Source organism: Bos javanicus, chromosome 11, assembly GCF_032452875.1.
Source record: "Bos javanicus breed banteng chromosome 11, ARS-OSU_banteng_1.0, whole genome shotgun sequence".
NCBI lineage: Eukaryota > Metazoa > Chordata > Mammalia > Artiodactyla > Bovidae > Bos > Bos javanicus.
The window spans coordinates 69,793,145-69,819,612 of NC_083878.1; the positions used below are offsets into that span (position 1 = coordinate 69,793,145).

General features: G+C 43.8%; 1 protein-coding gene across 1 annotated transcript in view; it reads left to right on the forward strand.

Annotated features, from left to right (window-relative positions):
• Positions 1-13,001: 13,001 nt before the first annotated feature.
• ALK (ALK receptor tyrosine kinase) overlaps positions 13,002-26,468 on the forward strand; it is a 734,697-nt gene continuing 721,230 nt past the window's right edge. The window contains exon 1 of the mRNA XM_061432943.1: positions 13,002-14,650. Within this exon, the coding sequence (XP_061288927.1) occupies positions 13,966-14,650 (685 nt within the window). The 5' untranslated portion in view covers positions 13,002-13,965. The remainder of the gene's footprint in view (positions 14,651-26,468) is intronic.

Here is a 26,468-nt window from a genome sequence, read left to right on the forward strand (position 1 = left end):
AGAAAGCAGAAAAAGAAAGCAGTTCCAGGGACTTCCCTGCTGGACCAGTGGCTAAGACTCCATGCTCCCAACGCCAGGGGCCCAGGTTCAATCCCTAGTCAGGGAACTTGATCCCACCTGTCTTAAGTAAGAGTTCACATGCTGCAACTAAAGATCCCACATTCTGCAACTAAAGATTCCACATGGCACAACAAAGATCCTGCGTGTCGCAAGTAAGACCTGGTGCAGCCAAATAAAGAAAGAAAAATATTTAAAAAGAAAAAAAGAAAGCAGTTCCCCATCTCTTCCATGACCTTGGGCTTCTTGGTTGTTGTTGTTGTTTTTTTTTTCCCTGGTGGGACTCTGGCCCTGCCTGCCCAAATCCCTTGGGTCAGCAGAGCAGGGTTTATAGTATGATTGCAGATACTGCTGCTCTCTACCCCTTAGTGATTGCTGCTTTTTCTACTGAGTTTTTCTTTGAAATCTTTGACCTTGGAATTTTTAGGCCTGCTTAATCTCTAGTCTGTCTTGCCTTGGCTGCAGCCAACCCTTAACCTAGGTGCTGTGCAGAGTGGGGTGATGGGCAGTGGAATGAAGTCGAGTCTGGGGCTCTTCTTCTTACCACTCTGCTTTCATTCCCTCGGAGGTCAGCCAGAGGGCTGAGGCAAGAATAAAGGATGATCTCAGTGTGCTTGCTTCCAGTTTCTACATTCAGGAACTTTATGAACTCATTCTTTTCATCTTTCTTCACATTTCTGCTTTGTCTCAGCTTGCTACCATGTGCTTTTCTGAGTAACTTTCTTATTATTTCATCTTCTAGGTCATTCAAAAGGATGTTAATCATTTAGAAGGATGGGAGCTTTACCTACCTGGAGAATGCTTTCTCCTGAACTCATTGAAAGTCTCTTTGATTTGCCAAAGAAGCAAGAAAATAAAATCTAGACTAAGTGGGAAAATATTCTGTGTGAATAACATATTTATAAGCTCTGGGTGTTATATCAAAATCTCTATATTGTGGAGAAGCCTGCTGCCTTTTCCCATTGGCAGAGCACGTGGTTACCTATAGAGTGTGTTTTAAAGTTTGCTAGAAAAAGCTCCAGTGTTCTTTCCTGGAGAATCCCAGGGACAGAGGAGCCTAATGGGCTGCCATCTATGGGGTCGCACAGAGTCGGACACGACTGAAGCGACTTAGCAGCAGCAGCAGCAGTAGCAGAAAAAGCTTCCTGCCTCTAAATATGTTGCCTTGGACATTGCCATTACAGATACATGATTTCATATTAAATAATTTTGCCCTCTGTGTTCTTGTGATTGAGAATACTCCTAAGGTGATTTCAGCTTGAATTGTGTTTGGGTAATAGAGTCTGGATTGAGTCTACCAGGTGTAGCAGATCCCACTGGCACCACACTCATGTCAGTCTGTACGCTTCTCACTGCTACTGAAAATACCCCCAATCTTGATCTGAGAGCTTTTTCAGACTGTGGGAGTATGTTTGGCCTGTATGTAGGGCAGGCCAGTGTGCTGGAGAATTAATGCCCTACAGGGCTTAATTCTCCCCCTGCCCCCAAGAGGATGGGACTGCCTGGGTGCATACTCTAACTCCCTACCCTCTTGGCGGGATCTTTCTGGTGTGCTCTGCACGGTGTCCTGGACTTCCCCAGTTGGACTAAGATTCAGTTTCCCACTGAATAGATGACATACCATTTTTGGCTTCCTTCTCTTCTCTGTGTCGCTTCCCATCCCCCTACTGGTGTTTCCTGGGATTACTTCCTAAATAAACAACAATTCAGTTCTTGTCTCAGGGCTCCTTCTGGGGAAACCCAAACCTAGATACCAAGAAATGGCAGAAAGGCACAGTCCACAAGGCATGAAGGATCCAGGCTGCTTCTTCCAGTTCCATCATCATGACTGTGGTTTTCAATGTCATTGTGGCAAGAGAGCTGCTGCCCCTTCAGGCATTAGGTCCGTGTTTCAGGCAGGAAAAAGGAGATGGAAAGCCAAGACAGAAATGAAGACCTTCTCTATCAGAGGTTTTGCGATTCTAAACAGGAATGGACACCTTCTCCAGAATGTTCTGTTTGCACTTTTTTTGTCCAAATTGTGTCATCCCCTCAAACTCCCCACTACAGTGAATACTGGGGAACTAAACAGTTAGCTGAGCATATGACCCTACCAAACAAAACTGGGACTTTCAATGTAAAATAAAAGGAGAAGATGTTGGGTAGGCAAGGAGCAGTATTTGTCACAGAACTTAATGCCTTATAATGTGTCATTAGCATCTGACTGTGGCACGGTTTTTTAGATCCCTCAGCTCAAAGTATCTGACTAGCAGCATTAGAATCACTTAGGAGCGTGTTAGAAATGCAGGATCTGAGGCCAATCCTGGACCTACTGTATCAGAATCTGCTTTTTAACAAGACTTCTCCCACCAACCAGGTAATTTGTATGCACAATCAAGTTTGAGAAGCCTTTTCTTAAAGCACTTTCCTTGGTGTTGAGGTGAACAGGGGCATCCCTGGCTGTGGGTATCCTTTCCTTGGCCTTGCCAAGTGCCTTCTCAGTGGTAAATTTCTGTGGAATGATTGACTAAGTCATGCCAACCCAGGGTTGGGGGAGAAGCTTCCTCCTTCATCCCTCCCCCTCATCCCTCTCCCCAGGCACTTTGCATCTCCCTTTTCTGTATCATAGTCAGTTTTGAACTTCTCTCATTGTTCTCTTGGACCAAAACAATCTAGGATCTTATCTCATTCATCTTGGTGTCATCCCCACTCCATTCTCTCCCAACACCCAGCTGAGTCCTTTGCTAGGTTAAATTGAGCTGAGTGGAACCTTCTTCTTTATCTAGTTCCACCTTTGTTTTTTTCATTGCTTTGACTATTCATTTACATGTTCCTTTTCTTAAAATAAAGCAACTCCCATGACTAAGAAGGTAGTGTTTTCTTTCTGGATTTTTCTAGCATTGTTTTAAATAATAGAAATGTGTAGTGTAGAGATTTCAAACATTTTTTGGCAGCAGGATTCTTTCTGCAAGCATAGAAACTGAGTGTGTGCTCAGATTCTAGGCAAGCTGGTGGTGCTTTGGTGAAGTGGTGGGGGCCTTGACTCCCATCCGTGGGCCTTCCAACTTACATAGTCCTTAAGTGTTTTTGATCATAGTCCACTTGTATGAGGCAAAAGACTCCATGGCCCACCCAACCCCTCTTTTGGTGATGGATAGAAGTTGGAGAGGATAAAAAAGAATTGGAGAAGAACAAATTGTGATAAATTTGTTGCTAGTGAAAAATACTTCTTACATATTATTCACATTATAAAAGAAGAAAGTGAGAATATAAAGTCTGTATATGCTTAAACAGTACCTTGTAATTTTAAAACAACTCAGTGATTTTTATCACACTTTCTTTGACAGAAGTTCAAGTTATTCCAGTGGCACAAATTCACCAGCAGCACATAATGTACTGTGTCCTTATAAAAGCAAATTAGCCCAGGGATGTGGATTAATGTTAAATTTTAATTATTGGAAAAATTATAGGCCCCAAATACTGTTAATGCAACCATATATCACTACATACTGTAGGGTTAACTGAATAATTGATAATATTCTAATATTAATGAAGAGCTTTCCAGGTGGCTCAGTGGTAAAGAATATGCATGCAAGGCAGGAGACATGGGTTTGATCCCTGGGTTGGGAAGATCCACTAGAGAAGGAAATGGCTCTAGTATTTTTGCTTGGGAAATCCCACGGACAGAGTAGCCTTGTATGTGGGGTTGCAAAAGAGACGGACAGGACTTAGTGACTAAAGAACAATAACAATATTAATGAAGCTAAATGAGCAACAATTCATATTTTGAAAAGTAGCAGCTCTTTAAAACCTTACCATCTCACAACAGTGTGGTAATCTTGATGCTAGTAGAATCACCTGGAGTATTATTTTCATTCAGTGCAATTCACAGTGGCACTGAGTACCTGGTGATACGAAAGCCGACTTCCTGAAGATTACTGGAGTACAATTTCCTCTAAGGCATTGCACTCATAGTTAGCTGGAGTTGGGAAATGGGGCCAGGCTTTGCAAAGTGTACTCACTTTTTAGTGGATACTGAATTAAACTCCCCTGCAAACTCTAAAAATGAGCCATTTTTAGTTTATGAACGCCAACATTTAATAACCTCGATAACTCAGTTTGTTACTAAGTACCCCAGAGTCCCATGTCATGATGAAAGTCTACAGAACAGCTCATCATTCCCGGAAGGAAGGGAGACCTCTTGCATTCATCAGGCTTTGAAACTCACTGCTGTAAAGAAGTGGAGAGACAAGCTGGAAAAATGCTTTGCTTCCCTCAAAGAAGCTTCCTTCATTATGTCATGCTGCTGAAAATAGAAGCTAAACTTACCAGATGGGCTCCCTCAATGGGCCAGGCATGCATTCATGACCCTGCAAACTCGCCTTGATGTGGTGTGACTTGCAGGGAAGTAACTGGCGTAGCTGCTGGAGGTTCGTTAGTGGAGTCCCCGAAGGCCCTGGGAAGCAGGTCAGTGGGACAGCTTCTGAGTGAGGGTTCCTTAATGGGCTGAGCTGCTTTACTCTTTTGCTTAAAGACCAATTTAAAGGCAGTTCAGTAGTGCTGCCGCTTCTCACCACCTTTGACTCTAACCACAAGAGTTGCCTATGGGTCTCATGGGTGTTCAAAGACCACTTTTCAAAGTGGCCCTGCTTTGGTACAGGAGAGCAGTAGACAGTTTGTAGATATGCCTGTTCATCTGCAGGGCTTCTTGTCTTTACCTGTGACCATAACTCAGGTGGGCTGCCGGTGAGACTTGCCCAGCTTCAGCAGGCTTTGGGAAAATAGAGGAAGCAGGAAGAGGGCAGACCTAGGTCAGTTATGGATAGCAAGGTGAGTAGTGTTGGGGTCAGGTACACCTATGCTGAGAGAGCAGTGTCTAGGTAGGATTTCTGTAAGGAGTTAGTGCCAGGAAGCACTAGTGGGAGAGAAAGGGCAGTGTCCCAGCTTGTCTTAGTTTGATTAGCCAGGAGCAGAGTACATCCCAAATTTTCTAAGTGAGATGTTCATTTAAGAAACATCTGGAAAACTGATGGAAACCATCAGTTTTTAGGGGGCATTCTGATGCCCCACTATTAATGACTCACATGTCAGTTCCACATAGTCTGCTTCCTAGTTGGAGAGGGAAGCTGATTGGCTCTGCCCAGCCTGAGGATGGGCCTCTCTGGAGTCAGGTGTTCACTTCTTATCTAATCAACCATGGTCATGACCTGTGTCCCATAGTGATAAGCAATGCTTACTCTTGGTTGTAATGCTCAAAATTAATTTTGTTAATTAATTTGCTCAAAATTAATGCTCAAAATTAAGTCAAAGTAATGCTCAAAATTCTCCAAGCCAGGCTTCAGCAATACATGAACCGTGAACTTCTAGATGTTCAAGCTGGTTTCACAAAAGGCAGAGGAACCAGAGATCAAATTGCCAGCATCTGCTGGATCATGGAAAAAGGAAGAGAGTTCCAGAAAAACATCTATTTCTGCTTTATTGACTATGCCAAAGCCTTTGACTGTGTGGATCACAATAAACTGTGGAAAATTCTGAAAGACATGGGAATCCCAGACCACCTGACCTGCCTCTTGAGAAACCTATATGCAGGTCAGAAAGCAACAGTTAGAACTGGACATGGAACAACAGACTGGTTCCAAATAGGAAAAGGAGTATGTCAAGGCTGTATATTGTCACCCTGCTTATTTAACTTCTATGCAGAGTACATCATGAGAAACGCTGGGCTGGAAGAAACACAAGCTGGAATCAAGATTGCTGGGAGAAATATCAATCACCTCAGATATGCAGATGACACCATCCTTATGGCAGAAAGTGAAGAAGAACTAAAGAGCCTCTTGATGAAAGTGAAAGAGGAGAGTGAAAAAGTTGGCTTAAAGCTCAACATTCAGAAAACGAAGATCATGGCATCTGGTCCCATCAGTTCATGGGAAATAGATGGGGAAATAGTGGAAACAGTGTCAGACTTTATTTTTGGGGGCTCCAAAATCACAGCAGATGGTGACTGCAGCTATGAAATTAAAAGACCCTTACTCCTTGGAAGAAAAGTTATGACCAACCTAGATAGCATATTAAAAAGCAGAGACATTACTTTGCCAACAGAGGTTCGTCTAGTCAAGGCTATGGTTTTTCCTGTGGTCATGTATGGATGTGAGAGTTGGACTGTGAAGAAAGCTGAGCGCTGAAGAATTGATGGTTTTGAACTGTGGTGTTGGAGAAGACTCTTGAGAGTCCCTTGGACAGCAAGGAGATCCAACCAGTCCATTCTTTGAAGGGTGTTCTTTGGAAGGAATGATGCTAAAGCTGAAACTCCATTACTTTGGCCACCTCATACGAAGAGCTGACTCATTGGAAAAGACTCTGATGCTGGGAGGGATTGAGGGCAGGAGGAGAAGGGGATGACAGAGGATGAGATGGCTGGATGGCATCACCGACTTGATGGACGGTGAGTTTGAGTGAACTCTGGGAGTTGGTGATGGACAGGGAGGCCTGGTGTGCTGTGATTCATGGGGTCGCAAAGAGTCGGACACGACTGAGCGACTGAACTGAACTCTTGGTTGTGTGCCCAGTCAGAAGAAGGGGGAAATAGAGGAAGATAGCCTCTCTAGTTCACATCCATAGGAGAGAAGACTGAGAACTAGTATACACACAGTTGGGCTGGCAAGAGACTGGCTCAGAGAAGCCAGTCAGTGGAGAGAGGATTTCAGAGGAAGGGTATTGATTAGGGGGAGAGTCCTATAACAATAGGCTAAGCTTAGCCCTTTAAGGAATTAGGAATAAGGTGTGGCTTGGTCACTGGACAAGACAAGCAGTTATTTGAATAGGATTCAAAGTGATTAGCATGAAAGGCAATTGATGATAAGCCATCTGAGCTAAGCCATTAAGATTCCTCTTGTTGTTGTTCAGTCGCTAAGTCGTGTCAGACACTTTGCCACCTGTGGACTGTAGTACAACAGGCTTCCCTATCCTTCACTATCTCCTGGAGTTGGCTCAAACTTAGGTCCATTGAGCCAGTGATGCCATCCAACCATCTCATCCTTTGTCGCCCCCTTCCTCCTAAGTAGAACCAAAATTTGTCTCTCCATCTGGGTAGGGCTCAGTCAAAGGTGTTTAGTCACCCCTGAGTCTGAATAAGGAAGAAAGTCAGGGAGAGAAGACCAACTAAAACAATGCAGATGTGAAATGATGAATCAGATAGGACCGGCAAGTGGGAATTGCCTGTTAATTTTGATCATTAGGACAACTGGAGCAGGTCAGATGTAATCTATTGCTCAGAGATTGATCTGCCTATGATTGATCTGATCTGTCACAGAGACGTGATTAGGCTCTAAGATACCAAAGGCGGCTTCTTGATGTTACTAAAAGTCACAGGCCAGGACACTAACATGTGTTGGCTGAAAGTCAGAAAAAACTAAATGGAATGGATACTGTGTTGATTTGGAGCCCCTGAAAGGTCTTTTAAAAGGACTGCATTGATAATCAAATTACCCCAAAAGTTTTACTTTCATCTTCCCTGACCAAAAAAGATATTTAAAAAGACAAGAAAATATTAGGCCAGCAGCAGGTAAGACCAACACATGCTAGTTGTAGTAATAGCTCACGGCCTTCTTCCCTAATGTACTGTGCTTCAGCAAACACGGGGATTGCTGTGAAATACATAGTGGTGAACTGTTTGCTTTGATCTCTGTTGTTTCTTCTCTTTTCAGTAAATGTGAGATTGTTTATAGTTTCTGGGAGAGAGCTGTCACTCTTTGGTATTTGAGAAGGGCTTTTATTGTGTCTGTGCAGCCTCTTATATCATGCCTTGTGAGGGATGAGAGCAGACCAAGCTTTTCTGTTGTTCCACAATGACATATGGACACAGTGAGAGGCCGTGCAGCCTCATGTGGCTGGGCTCTCCCGTTGGCTGTGGATCTCAAGCAAATTAAGATCATATTTTCTCTGGGTAACACCAGTCTTCTAGACCCTACCTGGTCTGAGTCATCTAAGACAACACTTCAACAGGTTTTCCTTGGACATCGCTGAGGCTGTTTGCTGGATATTTCTGACTCTCCACTTTGTGGACTTTCTCATGATAGAAGAGGTCCATATGGTTGTTTCCAGCCAGAGTCATGAGTAAAAAGGATGTGACATTTCCAGGTTGGAACTTTTTCATTCAAAACCCTCCAAGTTAACAATAATAGCTCCTCCATAGCCTGGATCCCTAAATGATTATGACAGTCAGAGCTGTCTGCTGACCTGAAATAGATATGGATTATGAGATTATATGTCATTGTTAGTGAGATTTTGTTGTTGTTATAACAGCATAACCTAGCTATCCTGACTGATATATTTCCTTTATGGGAATCAAATTCTATTATTATTTATTTTACAAAACTGTTAAAAGTTAGTTGTAAAAAGAAAAAAAGTCACCCATAATTTGCCATGCCCAAAAAGTCTATTTATAAATAAATCTATTTATGTTTTCCTCCACTTTTTTTTGTTTTGTATTTGTAATTTTTGCTTAGTTATAGCATAGGCATGAATTCGATTTCCATTCTTGATTTTTTCATTTAATTTTTATCAAGACCTCATGCTAATAGGAACCTTGTCTGTTTTATTCATCACAGTATCTCTCCTTGGCACCCCATGTAAAGCCAAGCAAATAGTAGGTGCTTAATAAATAATGGTTGAATTAATAATTCTAGTATTAGAAGATATCTTATGTATGACTGGTCAGTAATTGCAGATATAGTTTCAGAACTGAAGTCTGTTTACTAGTAGAGATACATTTTTGGAAATAAATCTTTATTTTTCCTCTTTTCAGCATTAGGTTCAAACTCTTTCCTTGGTTCCCTTGGAAGTTCATTTTCTCCTTCTGATTCTTTGTGACCCCATGGACTGTAGCCTGCCAGGCTTTCTGTCCATACGATTCTCCAGGTAAGAATACTGAAGTGGATTGCCATTATCTTCTCCAGGGGATCTTCCCAACCCAAGGATCAAACCCAGGTCTCCTGCATTACAGGCAAATTCTTTACCGTCTGAGCCACCTCAGCTCTGGTCCTCAGTCTTGGATGAGACCTTTTGGCCACTTGGAGAATCTCACACAGAATTCAGAGTGGCCAGTGTCTTAAAGCTATACCTGGTTCTTCTAGTTTGATGTGTGAGCCAAGAGAAATCAAGGAATTCCCCAAGATTCATAGAGCCTCGAGAAGCAAGATGGTGATTAAAATCTGGTTTCCTGAATACAAATTCACATTCATTTGAATGTTTTTCCTAGATCACACTCCTTACTCTTGTCCCAAGATAAGATACTCTGGCTGTGAGTTTCCAAATGTCTTAGCAGTAAACATCTTCTAATGACTAGCTTTAGCTCAACTTATGATTTTTCTCCTACCTTCTTTTCCTTCTCTTGCTCCTCCTGCTCTTTCCCTTCCGCCTCTCTTCTCCTCCCCGCCCCCCCCCCTCTTTTTGACCAACTGAATGCCTGACTTAACTCTGTAGGTCTCAATCAGATTTTCCAGTTTTGAGGTGGTATGTCACACTGCCTGGATTTGAAATGCTGTTTTTATTACTGCTTTTCTTACAGAGAACTCAAACCCCTGCTTATCAGTGTTATTCACTTTACCATTACCAGAAACTGGGAATTTCCAGAGGAGGGTCTTGGTGCTTTCAGTGTCCATCTTGGCCCTTTCCTTTCTTCCTTCATGATCTCACTTTCCTTCCTCCTCACCTTAAGTGCCCAAGTTATCAGCAAGGTGACCCAGAGCAGCCCATCTTATCAAATGTGTCTTCATGGCTTCCATTATCTCCTGTCCGCTCTCACTGTAACTCCACACCCTATATCTCTCTTTTTGAGTTGAGTTTTCAGTTTTTTCCTTGTTCACCTCTGTCCATCTCAGACTATTCCACCATACTCCATTTTCTGTCTTGTGAGGTCATCCAGGATTTGATACCATGGACTTCTTAGTCAGATATCCAGGTTCAAATTCTGTTAACAAATTTTGTTACTTTTTGTAGTCTGTTGTTGGGAATTTACCCTCTCTGAGCTTCCATTTGTGATCTGTAAAATAGAGATATTATTACTTCTTCTCATAGTGTTAGTGTGACTCTTAAATGAGATAATACATGAAAATTATTTGTGTCCAACTCTTTGCGACCCCATGGACTGTAGCCTACTGGGCTCCTCCATCCATGGGATTTTCCAGGCAAGAATACTGGAGTGGGTTGCCATTTCCTTCTCCAGGGGAACTTCCCAACCCAGAGCTCGAAGCTGGGTCTCCCGCATTGTAGGCAGACGCTTTACCGCCTGAGCCACAAGGGAAGCCCCCTATTTTGAAATATGCTGGTCCATAATATGTGCATCAGACCATGTTAGTTATCATTGCTGCCACATTTTAAATCTTTCTATCTCTGTTTTCCCCCACTTGTTCTTAATTTCTCTTTTCCATCTACTGTGCTCTAGATGGAAATGATATAAGGCAGAATAGATGTGCTTGCTCAGTTGTGTCCAACTCTATGCTACCCATGGACTGTAGCCCACCAGGCTCCTTTGTCCATGGGATTTCCCAGGTAAGAATACTGGAATGGTTTGCCATTTCCTCCTCCAGGGGATCTTCCTGACCCAGGGACTGAACCTATGACTCCTGCATCTCCTGCATTGGCAGATGGATTCTTTACCACTGTGCCACTGGGGAAGCTAATGACATAGGGGAGAAGTGGCAAAATTATAGCTGTAAAGCATGAGCAAGAGGCCAAATTTATCTCAGTGAGATGTGTTAATTTTTAGGGAAAAAAATCACTGGTTTGAATTCCAACTCTTATTTATTTGCTGTTTGACCTTGGGCAAATTATTTTGCCTCTCTGAGCCTTAGTTGTTTTGTCTCTGTAATGGAAATAATAATACATACCTAGGACTTCCCTGGTGGCTCAGATGGTAAAGCGTCTGTCTACAATCCGGGAGACCTGGGTTCAATCCCTGGGTCGGGAAGATTCCCTGGAGAAGGAAATAGCAACCCACTCCAGTACTCTTGCCTAGAAAATCCCATGGACGGAGGAGCCTGGTGCAGGCTACTGCCCATGGGGTCGCAAAGAGTCGGACATGACTGAATGACTTCACTTCACTTCACTTTTCTCAAAAGGCCACTGTGTGATGCGATACACACACACACACACACACACACACACACACACACATACACACAGATGCATATGTATATGCATATACATATATGCCTCATATGTGACTGATAGACTATCAATATTCATTTCTGCCTCTTTTTCTAAATTATTTAACAAAAAGGGAAAAATTTTTGGATTCATTGTGATTTAATCTACAGAGAGAAGCACTTGTCCTTCTTTTGGGGATATTGGAGAAAATTTATAAAAGCATGAGAATTGAGACCATTGTGTTCACAAGGTGCAAAAAAGGCAGTGATCCTGGTGAATACCTGGGAAAATGTTCAACTCTGGCAGGTATCTTAAGTTGAAAGTCTCTGCAGCCCCCTAGTGGCTGTTGATTGTAGCGGATTCATAGTTATTAAATGCCTGGAGTCAGTTTGACTTTGGACAAGAATTAAACAGAGAAATAAGGAAGGGCTGCAGTGGGGAATGAAAGGACCTGTGTTTTAGTCTTTTTAATATGTCACATAGAAAATTATTCTCTCACTAGTGTGCATGCCAGTGAAATATGATGAAAATCAAAACATATTTGCTCACATACTAGGAAACTATTAACCTTCATACCCTTCCCTTCCTCTTCCCTTTTCTCCCTCCTTCCCTTGCTCCACCAAGGCAGGAGCATCATTTCTTCTATGAATCAGGTCATTCTTTGTTGCTCAGTGAGGGAGAGTCAGCTCCACTGTGTGCACCAAAGATTGTAGTTTTGTCTGCGATTCCAGTGAACCACTTGTTATAAACACAGCCATTATCCAGGTTCTGTGATAACTGCTCAAGAGAGAAGAGAGAGACTGGAGATATAGCCCTGACTTCACAGGGCTATAGAAATGGCCTGCACTTTTGAACTGTCACTCCCAGGACTGTGAACAGGAATGCCAGATCATTCTTTCTAGCTAAGTCACTTCTAGACTTCTTAGCCTGTTACTCATAGAGGGGTATGATTAAGAGCAGTGGTTAAGAGGCATGAGTAAGAGCTTGGGAGGCACGTAGGACTATTAGATCCTAGGAAAATCAGTTAAGATCTCTGTGACTCAGTTTCCTCTAAAACTAGAGTTTAAAATATTTACCTTGCAGAGAGTAAAGGAAGTAACACTATTTAAACACCATTCTGGGAAAACACGGCGTGACTGAGGTCTGAAATATTTGTTATAGCTGAATCGCAACTCTGCAAGAACGCGAGCCACTTCCACCCTCCCTCTTAACCCCCCAAATGCTCACTCCTACCTCCGCACCATTTTATCCTGTGTGGATGATGGGATCACCAGGTTCTCCAGGAATGCGTTCAAATAATGGAAGGGTCAAATAAGACTCTGTCTAAGGGCCCTAATCCAAGCCCAGAGTTGGCAGTGTCACTCTGCCCCTCCCTTCTGCCCGTCCCCTGGCCTCCAGTTTTATTCCAGAACTGCTTTTTCCGAAGTCGGATTCGTTTACTTCTCTAAATGCTAAATTAGAATACTTGATTACAAAGGCCTCTTCCAGTCCTACTATTTATCTGATATACGCTCCTGTTCACACAGAAGCGACATAGGGCAGGGAATCTGGCAGAGGTGGAGCGAGAGAGGGAAGAGGGGTGGAGGGAGGCTAGGGCGGGCTTTGTGCTTTTCTCAATGAAAGCGGGGGGGCCCTCTGCAGATTTGCATAAGAAGTCGACCTCGCCTCACCATTGGCTGGCGGGTGAGCGGAGCGGGGCGGGGCGGGGCTGCGTGGGCCCAGCCGCGGTGAGGAGTTGGCGTTCGAACCCCGCCCCCGCCTCGGCCCGGCCCCTTCTAGGCGCGCGCTCGCGGCTCCGCCAGCTGCAAGTGGCGGGCCAACAGGCAGATGCGATAGAGCGGCTCCCGGGGCTGCAGCGGCAGTAGCAGCTGGCACCCTGGCTGCCGCGGCCCAGAGGGTCGCGGGGCACAGAGGCGACTTCCGGCCACCTTCTGCCCAGCCACTGAAGCCGCAGGAGCTGCCGATGAGTGAGGAGGGGGCAGCAAGATTTCGGGCTTTTGGTCCCTGAATGCTTTCACTCCGCTTCTGCCGCCGGGGCCGCTTTGGTGCCTGAGAACTCTGAGACCAGACGCGGGAGGATAGCAAGGACGATGTAAACTTGAACGGCGGCGGCCTGAGCCTCTGCTCCGCAACGCGACGGCTCGATTCAGGTCCAGAAGTTCAGCTAGTAGTGCAGTTCAAAGACCTCCCGCTGCGGAGGGTCGCGGGAGGGTGCGCGAGAAAACAGCTGGTGCCCTCGTTTCCCTAATAGACGCGGAAGAGGAGCTCAGAAGAGCCGAAAGCAGCTCAGGAGGCGGCCGGGACACCAAATACCAGCTCGGAGCCACCGTTCCCGGCACAAAAGTTGCAAAGGGTTGGAGGCCGCTCAAGAGTGGATAGACCACAGCTCAGGCCGCGAGGGGCAGGAGAGGACGGTACCTAATTGCCATCTCCCGTCAACCATAGTAGTCTCTCTCATTCCAAAGCGCGGCGATCAACGGACGGGGGCGCGGCATTCTGCGCGGCGCGCGAGAGGCATAGGGTCCCAGCTGCTGAGCCCTTCGCGCTTCAGGGTCTCTTGACACGCCCCTGAGCTTCCAGTCCTGTTTTATTGAGATTCCTGCTCTCCTCCTTGCAGTTGGAGGAAAGGAAATCTAGTGCACGGACAGTCCCCCGATATCTGGTGGAACGAGCCTGTCAGGACCAACGACTGTTAGGAACCCCTTCTCATCTGAGGGGGAGCGGAGGGTGAGTCTGGATCCCGGGGAGTCGAAGCTCTAGCATTAACAGTCATCCTTTGGCGGGATGGGAGCCATAGGGCTTCTGTGGCTGCTGGTATTGCTGCTGCTTTCACCGGCAGCCTCAGGCTTCGGGACTGGGATCGAGACCGGCCAGCGCATGGGCTCTCCGGCCATAGGGCCGGCCCTGCAGCCCCGGGAGCCGCTTAGCTACTCGCGTCTGCAGAGGAAGAGCCTGGCGGTGGACTTTGTGGTGCCCTCGCTTTTTCGCGTCTACGCCCGGGACCTGCTGCTGCCGCCGCCGTCCCCCTCGGAGCCAAGGGCTGGCCGGCTGGAGGCGCGCGGCTCTCTGGCTCTCGACTGCGCCCCACTGCTTAGGCTGGTGGGGCCACCACCCGGGGTCTCGTGGACAGCAGGCGCCAGCTCTCCCACCCCGGCTCAAGCACGGGCGCTGTCCAGGGTGCTGAAGGGAGGCTCAATTCGCAAGCTTCGGCGCGCCAAGCAGCTGGTGCTGGAGCTTGGAGAGGAGGCGATCCTAGAGGGCTGCGTCGGGCCTCCAGAGGAGGCGACTACGGGGCTGCTTCAGTTCAACCTTACTGATCTGTTCAGCTGGTGGATTCGACACGGCGAAGGGCGGCTGAGGATCCGCTTGATGCCGGAGAAGAAGGTGTCTGAAGTGGGCAGAGAGGGAAGACTGTCCGCCGCGATCCGCGCCTCCCAGCCCCGCCTTCTCTTCCAGATCTTTGGGACCGGTGAGCAGCTCCCGCCTGAGTGGTTCGGGATTTGTTTGTTGTTGTTGTTGTTGTTGTTTTAACACATATCAATTTACAGCCACTGTCAAGTAACCCCGATTTCCAAAACCTCAGCCCATGGTTCTTAGCTCTTTTTTCTTCCTCAAACCTCCTTCCCCAGTTAGACTATATTTACTCCTTGAACGCAGTTACTCCCCAAGGGACTCTCCCTTCCTTCTCAGCAACCATGTCGGGGGGGAAAAAGTTTCCTGTTCTTGATAGAATGACTCTACTGACAGGCACAGGGTTGCAGCCAAGATTGGATGTCCTTTATTTGGGGCTCCTAGGACAGTTGAAATCCCTCTATTACTTTTGCATTCTGAGAGCTTAGTTCTAGATTTCAGCTGTTACCTTTCTTTCTTTCCCTTTGTTACTCTTCCTGGCCTCCACAAATTTGGGGAATGTGATATACTTTCTCAGGGAATATAGAACTCCTTATTATTGAATCCCACCCAGCTATCCTCTTCAAATGTTGACTTACTCTAGGAATGGCCTCTTCTTCATTAATTCATTCTGCTCTCCACCTAATCCCAGTTCCTGTCCACTCACAGACTCTTGTTCTTCCTCTCGGATGTATTGGGAGAGCCCCAGAGGAACTAAGGGACAGGTGACAGGGGAATGGAGGGAGATGTGGAGAGAGGGAGCAAAGTAGCCAAGATTATTTTCCTTTGGGGGAGTCACTCTGAAGCCAGGAAGAGACAGTAGTTGATTTCCCTTTCTCTCCCTGCCCCCAGTTCCTTCACTGCAGTTCTTAGCTTGAGTATCTGTGTTAGCAGATCTGAATGCCTGTTTCTGGAAGGCCCATTTCTCTGCAGATCTCGCTGCTGGAGACTCCTGAAATGAGGTTTATATTTCATTTACTCTCATTTTCTTCCCATATTCACTGAGTTGGGGTTGTGTATTTAGGCACTTACTTCTAAGTCTTCCTATAATATCCTTTAACTGGGAAAACCAGGTGGTTTTGAATGGATGTTTCTTTTGTAAGACCATTGGGGAAAGTCTTGTGAATAAAATATAAAATGTAAATGAATGAGAAAGCACAGAAGAGAAAGCATGCCTTTTAAATGCCTACACTAATTTCATTGAGTAAAACCCGGCATCTTTTCTATCATTCTCGTTGTCAGAAATAAATGAAATTCTCATGCTCCACTGGTTACTAATGTCTCTGTATTAATAGGATGGAAAGCATTGGAAAAAAGCCTAATATAGAGCTACAAGTATCTCCCATGTTTGTCCCAACACACATACACACACACACACACACACACACACTCCCACATATACCCAGTAGTTTCATGAAGGGATATTCTGAAGCTGAGGTTTCTCAGTCATTGCAGAGAAAATACACTGGTATGTGATCCCCATGGAAATCAGAGTCTGGATACATATTTCAGCATTAGCGCTAGTGGTATTGGCACCTAAAATGACCCCTTTATGTTCAGTGTTGGAATTTATACTAGCCTGTGGCAAGAGACAAGATCTGATGAATTTGATAGTGCTTTCTGTGAACTGAGATAGAGACCAATACTGTTGTCTCACTACAGATACTTTTGTAAAGAACAGCTGTGCTTTAATGTTGTCTTGGCTTCCATGGTTTATACATGCAACATTCTCTTTTAGTGCCTAATGTTTGTGTAATGGATATAAAAATTACTTCTCTGGGAATGCAGATTTTCTCCCACTTTCATGTCTCTGAGCATCTCTGAAACTTTCCTATCATTTTTTGTTATATAGGCAGGCCCTAGCAGTCTAGATGCTGATGGTATAGGCAAAGGGGTCCTTTCTACAGCTCTGAACTTACCTACTATAAACAAGCAGGTTGCTTGAAGTTATCACTGGTGCCTCTGGGGAGTCACACACTTAATGCTTTTGAAGAATATACTCCAGTCAAACATTTGATGAGGAGTTGGAGCTGCTGAGTGAGGGAGTTTCATGTAGAGATTAGTGTGCTCTGGGAGCTGCTCTGCTACTGGTTGTAGGGAAGCACAGTGAACATCCCAAATCCTCCCTCAGCAACACAGTCCATTTGGCAGCAGGACGAAGCCCTTATGCATCATTTGACACATCTAGCAATGCTAGTTTTAGAAAGAGCCAGGATTCTGCCATTAAAAGGCTAGAAATTTTAGCCAAGCATTTTTCAGCAGTATTGGGATCAAATGATTATTGATGGGATCAAATAAGACACTAAGTGTAACTGGATGAGCTCCCCATGACCTCCAGGGAGACAGACAGCTTATTGAAAACCACTTCAGGCCTTGTGGTGATCACACTTGGAACAGGCTGGACTCTCCTGCTCTGAGACATATGCTGTCTGCAGTTAGGCAGCTGGCCATGCAGGACTAGGTTCTCACCTTATCACTGCTTCCTCAGCCTCATTTAGATACAGTCTCTACTGCAGACTTCCTGTGGAGGGACTGGGCACACCCTTCTGTATCATGTTTTATGTTTGGGGCAATATATATTATTGTGGTTTCATTCATTTTCTTTTTATCAAATTTTCTTGTATCAAAATTGAAGTTTAGGTTCTCACACTTGGAACAATTAGTCACACTTAGACTAATTATGCTATTTATCATGTTTGAGGAAATGGATTTATTCTTTTTATATAGACTCTGACTTACAGAAAAGGCATTTAACTGTTGTGTGACATAGGATCTTCAATTAAGTGAAGAAAAATAGGCACAGCTCAGTAAATTTCTCCCTGTTTCTGCCTGAGTAACTGATGGTCTAATCTAGAGGGGAATGGTCTTGCTGGTGGGCTGTCTGTGGGGAAGAAAGTGGAGAGGATGGGTCTTCTGCCAACCCTTGTTTTGAGAGGCCTGGGGTAGCCCATTTGTCTCAGACTAAAGGTAGGGTACCAAACCATGACTAGGAATGTGGTAAAAAATGGAAAAGCACCTAGTTAGAACAAAGCAATACCTTCATATCACTTGCAGTTTGGGCTATCTGAGAGAACAAAAGGATGTCTGAGAGACATTAACATGGTGTTTCTTTGAGGGTTATTGTGAATTCATAAATGGGATCAACATATGAAAAGTCGGAAGTAGTTCTCCAGAACACCCATTCATTGAAAAGAGGTACAGAGAGTTACTGGGACTATACAAATGGTGTGCCCTATCTTGGGACAGCCCAAACCTCAAAAATGATGTCTGCCTGCAGGCTACCACATTGCCCATAGCTCTACTTTGTAACCTGTTGTGTAAATGTCTTGACATCTTGCTTCTGCCGTCCTCCAGGCAGAAGCCTAGAGGATAATGATCTGTGGGATAAGAGGGCTTGTTTCACTGTTAATACCTGCCTTCTCATTCCAGGAAAGGGGATATATGACTTGGGACTTTATATGTACTATGGAGAGGCTTAAGCAATTTAGAGTAGGTATATACAATGCAATATTCCTGACCCTTGACCTCACATATCTGTTAGTCCCTTCCTATTTCATTTCTGGAAAGGGCAAAGAGAGGGAAGGAAGATAGTAAATTGGAGCTCCCAGAAGGGATATCAGTTATTGGAGGTGAATTGGGAGAGTTGGAGTTAGTCCAGAGAAGAGCAGAGAGCTGATTTAAGAGTTGAATGGACTGATTTAAGACAAAAGATGAAAAAAATTAAATATATATGGCTGGGCTAAGTGGTGATGAAGGGGAAGCCATGGTAACAATCTACAAATCTCTGAAGAGGGAGAGTGGCAGTGAAGGGGAAGAGTTATTTAGTGTGGCCCACAGAAGTAATAGGATGAGACTTGCAGAAGGAAACTTCAGGTTAGATATCAGGGAAACCTTATTTTCTGAAATTGATATTCCTCTGACTATGGAATGGAATTCCAAAGGAGCAAAAGAGTAAGGTGAGATGTGGGTCAGACAAGCCACAGCATTCATAATTAATCAGTTCTATATTTTCAAATGTTGAGAAGCTGCAGAAGACAGAAGAGCTGGGATGGAGAACAGCATCAGGAGTTGGGTTTTTTGGGATGCAGTTCTGGAGAGCCTCTGGGTTTTGATGTTACCAGGGGGAAGAGAAAATAATTGCATACGTATCTTTGAAGTTTGTGGGAAGTGCTTACAAGAACATTGTTGGTATCTTGAAAATACTATTTTGAAATTAATGAGTTTATTCTTTTTTATCCCTAGATTAAACAAGAATGTTCTCTGAGGTTTTTGTATATTCACTAGGGGGAGTCACACTCACCCAGAACTATACATTAAAGATATATTTATTCATGTGTGTGGCATCAAGTCATTGGGCAAGACAAAAGGTACTTGGATCTTGAGAAGATGAGATCAGTTCTAGATTTGGTGAACTCTTACTGGCTACTGAAAACCCTTTGAAATGCTGAGAATATATACAGCTATTTGAAAAATGCACTTCTTCTGAATCCTATTGATCCTTTCACAAATTTACAAAAGAGAAAGAAGGTTCATGAGGGGTTTTATGAGGAATGTGGGAGGAGAGTAGTATCATGAATAAAAATGAAAGCTTTTATAAGGCAGTTTGTCTGCAGACGGTAAAGAGGGACTGGCCTGTGGGTAGGAGAAAAGAAGGAGAGTTGTGTGAGCAAAAGTTGCAGCTTATTGCCACTCTCAGAATTACTGCCTGACAACACTTCATAGAAATTTGCCCATCCTGATTTGGAAAGGATATTTTGCTTTTTAAAATAATCATTATTAATGTCCTATTACAGTTGTATAGGACTTTATAATTTATAAATCATTTTAACATTTGTCATTTTTACCAATCATACAGTAGGAAGGGCAAATATTTGCTTTATTTTGTAAGTAGAGTAATTGAAATCCAGAAGTTTGATAACATTGTTTCAAGGTCATTTAGGTAGAAAGTTTTAGACCTGAAAACTTTCATTCATATGTTGAAAGGTTATGACTTGCTAAAGGATATATTAGAATACTGACTGGGACCACATATCCTGCCTTCAAATCAGAGCTCTTTCCACTAAGGGAATCATCTCAAGGTGCATACTATAAATAACCAAGACATGTAAATAGACAAAAAGCTTTACGTTATCTTTTTCAGAAGGTCGTATAATAAATATTTGGTGGGCAATAGCCATGACTTGGAAAAAAAAGATTTCTTAAAATCTTTAAGGCCTGGTTTGATCATTTGAAAATGGTTGTAGTAAATAGTTCCTATCTCAAGATCATGTCCCGAATATTAAATTAGGTGATGCATGTAAATCTTAGGGCTTTCCTGATGGCTCAGTGGGTAAAGAATCTGCCTTCAGTGTGGGAGACCTGTTTTCAATCCCTGGATTGGGAAGATCCCCTGGAGGAGGGCATGGCAACCCACTCCAGTATTCTTGCCTGAAGAATCCCCATGGACAAGTGGGCTGCAGTCCATGGGGTCTTGAAGAGTCGGACATGACTGAGCGACAAAGCACAGCACATGCAAATCTTAATCCAAAACCTGAAACATCATAAACTGCTCCATCAATATGCACAATTATATTTTTTCCTAGAAGCAGCACCACTCCAGCATCTGGTTGTGTAGGTTGTGTATTCTGCAATTACAAGGGTTCCATATACATTTTAGCCTATTTGAATGGTGCCATCTGGACTTGTGCAGTCCTTGGTGTGGCAATACGTGGCAGCCCTGGCAGCAATTGTGATGCTGTGTGTTCCCCATACAACTAACTTCTAACTCCTAAGAGATGAGAGGTGAGATCCAGAGGAAATGGGGAGTGACCAGGATGACAGTTTCTATTATTCCATCACGGAAGACCTGTCTTTGCCAGAAATGTAGATGAAAAGAGGTGTTGAGGTGTGGCATTTACTTTGACTTCCCTGGTGGCTCAGATGGTAAAGCATCTGTCTACAAAGCGGGAGACCTGGGTTCGAGCCCTGGGTTGGGAAGATACCCTGGAGAAGGAAATGGCAATCCACTCCAGTACTATTGCCTGGAAAATCCCATGGACAGAGGAGCCTGGTATGCTACAGTCTATGGGGTCACAAAGAGTCGGACACGACTGAGCAACTTCACTTCACATTATCTTCTTATAGGCCTTTTGACCTTGGATTCAGTCCAGAGAATCAAGTGGCATATTTACAATCCGATTCTTTTTTTTTTTTTTTGTCTAGAAATAAACAAAGTCTTAACTTTGTGAAAGTAAGGAAATGAATGCTGAGAAAGAAAAAGATAGAGGCGTTATACAGCAGTAGTTTTCAGATGGTGGATCTTCTCTCAGAATGATCTGTGCAGTCCAGGCCTTACCATGTCCGTAGACATGCTGGACCACTGGCCTCTGGCAACTCCTTTATTGTAATTAGCTGGAGCTGTGCCCTTCCTGTACATTTCTAGCCTCATCATTCATTGTCAGATGTATACTGTGGTTAGTCGCTCAGTCATGTCTGACTCTTTTTGACGCCATGGGCTGTAGCCCACAGGCACCTCTGTCCATGGGGATTTTCCAGGCAAGAATACTGGAGTGGGTTTCTATGCCTACCTCCAGGAGATTTTCCAACCCAGGGATCAAGCCCAGGTCTCCCACATTGCAGATGGATTCTTTACCATCTGAACCACCAGGGAAGCCCCCCATTGTCAGATGCAGTTCAGTTCAGTTCAGTACAGCCACTCAATCATGTCTGACTCTTTGCAACCCCATGAACCTCAGCACGGCATGCCTCCCTGTCCATCACCAACTCCCGGAGTCAACCCAAACCCATGTCTATTGAGTCAGTGATGCCATACAACCATCTCATTCTCTGTCATCCCCTTCTCCTCCTGCCTTCAGTTTTTCCCAGCATCAGCGTCTTTTCAAATGAGTCAATTCTTGGCATGAGATGGCCAAAGTATTGGAGTTTCAGCTTCAACATCAGTCCCTCCAGTGAACACTCAGGACTGATCTCCTTTAGGATGGACTGGTTAGATCTTGCAGTCCAAGGGACTCTCAAATGTCTTCTCCAACACCACAGTTCAAAAGCCTCAATTCTTCTGCACTCAGCTTTCTTTATAATCCAACTCTCACATCCATACATGACTACTGGAAAAACCATAGCCTTGACTAGAAGGACCTTCATTGGCAAAGTAATGTCTGCTTTTTAATATGCTGTCTCAGTTGGTCATAATTTTCCTTCCAAGGAGCAAGCTTCTTTTCATTTCATGGCTGCAGTCAGCATCTGCAGTGATTTTGGAGCCCAGAAAAATAAAGTCAGCAACTGTTTCCACTGTTTGCCGATCTATTTGCCATGAAGTCATGGGACCAGATGCCATGGAGAGATGCGAAGTCCTAAGTGGTTAATGGACATGAGCCCATGAAAGCAATTAAATCTTTGAAATTTCATGGAGACACAGAGCCCAGGGACTTGAATGGGAGGCTGTCTTAGGAAATTCAGTTCAGTTCAGTTCAGTCGCTCAGTTGTGTCCAACTCTTTGCGAACCCATGAATTGCAGCACGCCAGGCCTCCCTGTCCATCACCAACTCCCGAAGTTTACCCAAACTCATGTCCATCGAGTCGGTGATGCCATCCAGCCATCTCATCCTCTGTCATCCCCTTTTCCTCCTGCCCTCAATCTCTCCCAGCATCAGAGTCTTTTCCAATGAGTCAGCTCTTCGCATGAGGTGGCCAAAGTACTGGAGTTTCAGCTTTAGCATCATTCCTTCCAAAGAACACCCAGGGCTGATCTCCTTTATAATGGACTAGTTGGATCTCCTTGCAGTCCAAGGGACTCTCAAGAGTCTTCTCCAACACCACAGTTCAAAACCATCAGTTCTTTGGCATTCAGCTTTCTTCACAGTCCAACTCTCACAACCATATATAACTACTGGAAAAACCATAGCCTTGACTAGACGGACCTTTGTTGGCAAAGTAATGTCTCTGCTTTTGAATATGCTATCTAGGTTGGTCATAACTTTCCTTCCAAGGAGTAAGCGTCTTTTAATTTCATGGCTGCAGTCACCATCTGCAGTGATTTTGGAGCCCAAAAAAATAAAGTCTGACACTGTTTCCACTATTTCCCCATCTATTTCCCATGAAGTGATGGGACCAGATGCCATGATCTTAGTTTTCTGAATGTTGAGCTTTCAGCCAACTTTTCACTCTCCTCTTTCACTTTCATCAAGAGGCTTTTGTGTTCCTCTTCACTTTCTGCCATAAGGGTGGTGTCGTCTGCATATCTGAGGTTATTGATATTTCTCCCAGCAATCTTGATTCCAGCTTGTGCTTCTTCCAGCCCAGCATTTCTCATGATGTACTCTGCATATAAGTTAAATAAGCAGGGTGACAATATACAGCCTTGATGGACTCCTTTTCCTATTTGGAACCGGTCTGTTGTTCCATGTCCAGTTCTAACTGTTGCTTCCTGACCTGCATATAGGTTTCTTAAGAGGCAGATCAGGTGGTCTGGTATTCCCATCTCTTTCAGAATTTTCCACAGTTTATTGTGATCCACACAGTCAAAGGCTTTGGCATAGTCAATAAAGCAGAAATAGATGTTTTTCTGGAACTCTCTTGCTTTTTCCATGATCCAGCAGATGTTGGCAATTTGATGTCTGGTTCCTCTGCCTTTTCTAAAACCAGCTTGAACATCAGGAAGTTCACGGTTCACATATTGCTGAAGCCTGGCTTGGAGAATTTTGAGTATTACTTTACTAGCGTGTGAGATGAGTGCAATTGTGCGGTAGTTTGAGCATTCTTTGGCATTGCCTTTCTTTGGGATAGGAATGAAAACTGACCTTTTCCAGTCCTGTGGCCACTGCTGAGTTTTCCAAATTTGCTGGCATATTGAATGCAGCACTTTCACAGCATCATCTTTTAGGATTTGAAATAGCTCACCTGGTATTCCATCACCTCCACTAGCTTTGTTCATAGTGATGCTTTCTTAGGCCCACTTGACTTCACATTCCAGGATGTCTGGCTCTAGGTGAGTGATCACACCATCGTGATTATCTCTGTTGTGAAGATCTTTTTTGTACAGTTCTTCTGTGTATTCTTGCCACCTCTTCTTAATATCTTCTGCTTCTGTTAGGTCCATACCATTTCTGTCCTTTATCGAGCCCATCTTTGCATGAAATGTTCCCTTGGTATCTCTGATTTTCTTGAAGAGATCTCTAGTCTTTCCCATTCTGCTGTTTTCCTCTATTTCTTTGCCTTGATTGCTAAGGAATGCTTTCTTATCTCTTCTTGCTATTCTTTGGAACTCTGCATTCAGATGCTTATATCTTTCCTTTTCTCCTTTTCTTTTCGCTTCTCTTCTTTTCATAGCTATTTGTAAGGTCTCCCCAGACAGCCATTTTGGTTTTTGCATTTCTTTTCCATGGGGATGGTCTTGATCCCTGTCTCCTGTACAATGTCACGAACCTCTGTCCATAGTTCATCAGGCACTCTATGAGATCTAGTCCCTTAAATCTATTTCTCACTTCCACTGTATAATCATAAGGGATTTGATTTAGGTCATTCCTGAATGGTCTAGTGGTTTTCCCTACTTTCTTCAATTTAAGTCTGAATTTGGCAATAAGGAGTTCATGATCTGAGCCACAGTCAGCTCCCAGTCTTGTTTTTGTTGACTGTATAGAGCTTCTCCATCTTTGGCTGCAAAGAATATAATCCATCTGATTTTGGTGTTGAGCATCTGGTGATGTCCATTTGTAGAGTCTTCTCTTGTGTTGTTGGAAGAGGGTGTTTGCTATGATCAGTGCGTTCTCTTGGCAAAACTCTATTAGCCTTTGCCCTGCTTCATTCCGTATTCCAAGGCCAAATTTGCCTGTTACTCCAGGTGTTTCTTGACTTCCTACTTTTGCATTCCAGTCCCCTATAATGAAAAGGACATCTTTTTTGGGTGTTAGTTCTAAAAGGTCTTGTAGGTCTTCATAGAACCATTCAACTTCAGCTTCTTCAGCATTACTGGTTGGGGCATAGACTTGGATTACCATGATATTGAATGGTTTGCCTTGGAAACGAACGGAGATCATTCTGTCATTTTTGAGGCTGCATCCAAGTACTGCATTTTGGACTCTTTTGTTGACCATGATGGCTACTCCACTTCTTAGATATAATGTTCATCTGAGTTAAATTCACACATTACAGTTCATTTTAGTTTGCTGATTCCTAGAATGTCCACTCTTGCCATCTCCTGTTTGACCACTTCCAATTTGCCTTCATTCATGGACCTAACATTCCAGGTTCCTATGCAATATTGCTCTTTACAGCATCTGACCTTTCTTCTATCACTGGTCACATCCACAACTGGGTATTGTTTTTGCTTTGGCTCCATTCCTTCATTCTTTTTGGAGTTTTCTCCACTGATCTCCTGTAGTATATTGGGCACCTACCGACCTGGGGAGTTCCTCTCAGTATCCTATCATTTTGCTTTTTCATACTGTTCATAGGGTTCTCAAGGCAAGAGTACTGTAGTGGTTTGCCACTCCCTTCTCCAGTGGACCACATTCCTAATTTCTTAGGAAATCACCTTAACCTAAAATAAGTTGCTAAGCACCCACACTGCATTTTATAGATGGTGTTTTTTTGTGAGCCGTAGATGAACCACTGCCTCCAAAAGATGCACATGGTTATCATCTCTGCTTGAGAGTAGATGAACATGAGTATTGGTGAGGATGGTTATAGATCCAGGGGTCATGTAGAGAGAATAGCAAATAAGGAGCCCTGTGAATAGCAAGTAAGGAGCCCTGTGAATGCCTTCTTTCTTAGAACCTTTGCTTTGTCCTCCAATCTAGGGCATGGCCAGTGTTTCTTAACCTAGTAATTACGTGAGTTCTTTCACACAGTCAAGGTGTGAGATTGGAGCAGTTCAAAGCAAGTGTTGGCCTGGTGGTGAGATAGTAAGGAGGTGGGAGGTACCCCATATATTTTTGGGTGAGTCAGATTTCTCAGAATAGCTTTTTTTTTCTTCAGTAAATATTATGATTAATTTTCCAGCAGAACTGTTCTTAGCTTAGGTCCTTTCCCAGGGAAATTTTATCAAATCCATTTGGTGATACAACATAGACATTCCAGAAAGTGGGAAGCCCAAGAACATGTCAGAAAGAGAGCTCCTTTGGGGCAGATACACCTAACCACATGGTTAATTAAGAGACTTTGTTCCCTGAATCATCCCTTTCTGGCTAAGTGACAGCAGGTGCATGAAGAAGTAGGCAGTCTGAATTCCCTTGAGTAAGGAAAAGGCTAAAGGGTAGGTATGAAAAAAAGTATGAAAGTAAAACAAAGCAAATCTAGGCAAGCTTAAAGGAAATCAGGCAGATAACCAAAGGAAACCAGAAGGAAAATTTAAACCATTGGTTATGGTTTTTTCTCTCACTTATATTTTATTCAGTTTTCATCAGAATATGGATTTGTGAACTTGGGCATGGGTGGAACTCCTTTGTAGATCTTTTTTACATTCTCAGCCCACATAATTAAAATAAATAAATAAATAAATAAATATATATATATATATATTTTCTTAGTGAACAGAACACTGGATTAGGAGCTAGGAGGCCTAGATTCTCTTATGATATTAGCTTTCATTGTATTTGAAATCTTGTGCAATCCCTTAAACACCTTGAGCCTCTGAGTTTTGTTTTCCTAAAGGAGATAACACAGATCTTGTCTTGACTACCTCACGGAGTTGCTGTTGCATTGTATGAGATAACCTATGTGGAAGGCTCTACTCTGGATTATTCAGAAATAAATATGTAAGGAAGTAGAAAAATGAATATATAAGAATCATGACAGGTGCTAAGATTCTACTTCATCCATACATAGTTCCCCCAACCTTTGGCATTCAGAGCAGCTATGCAACATCCCAGACTTTGATGCAGGCCGTAAGGTTCAGTTAACAG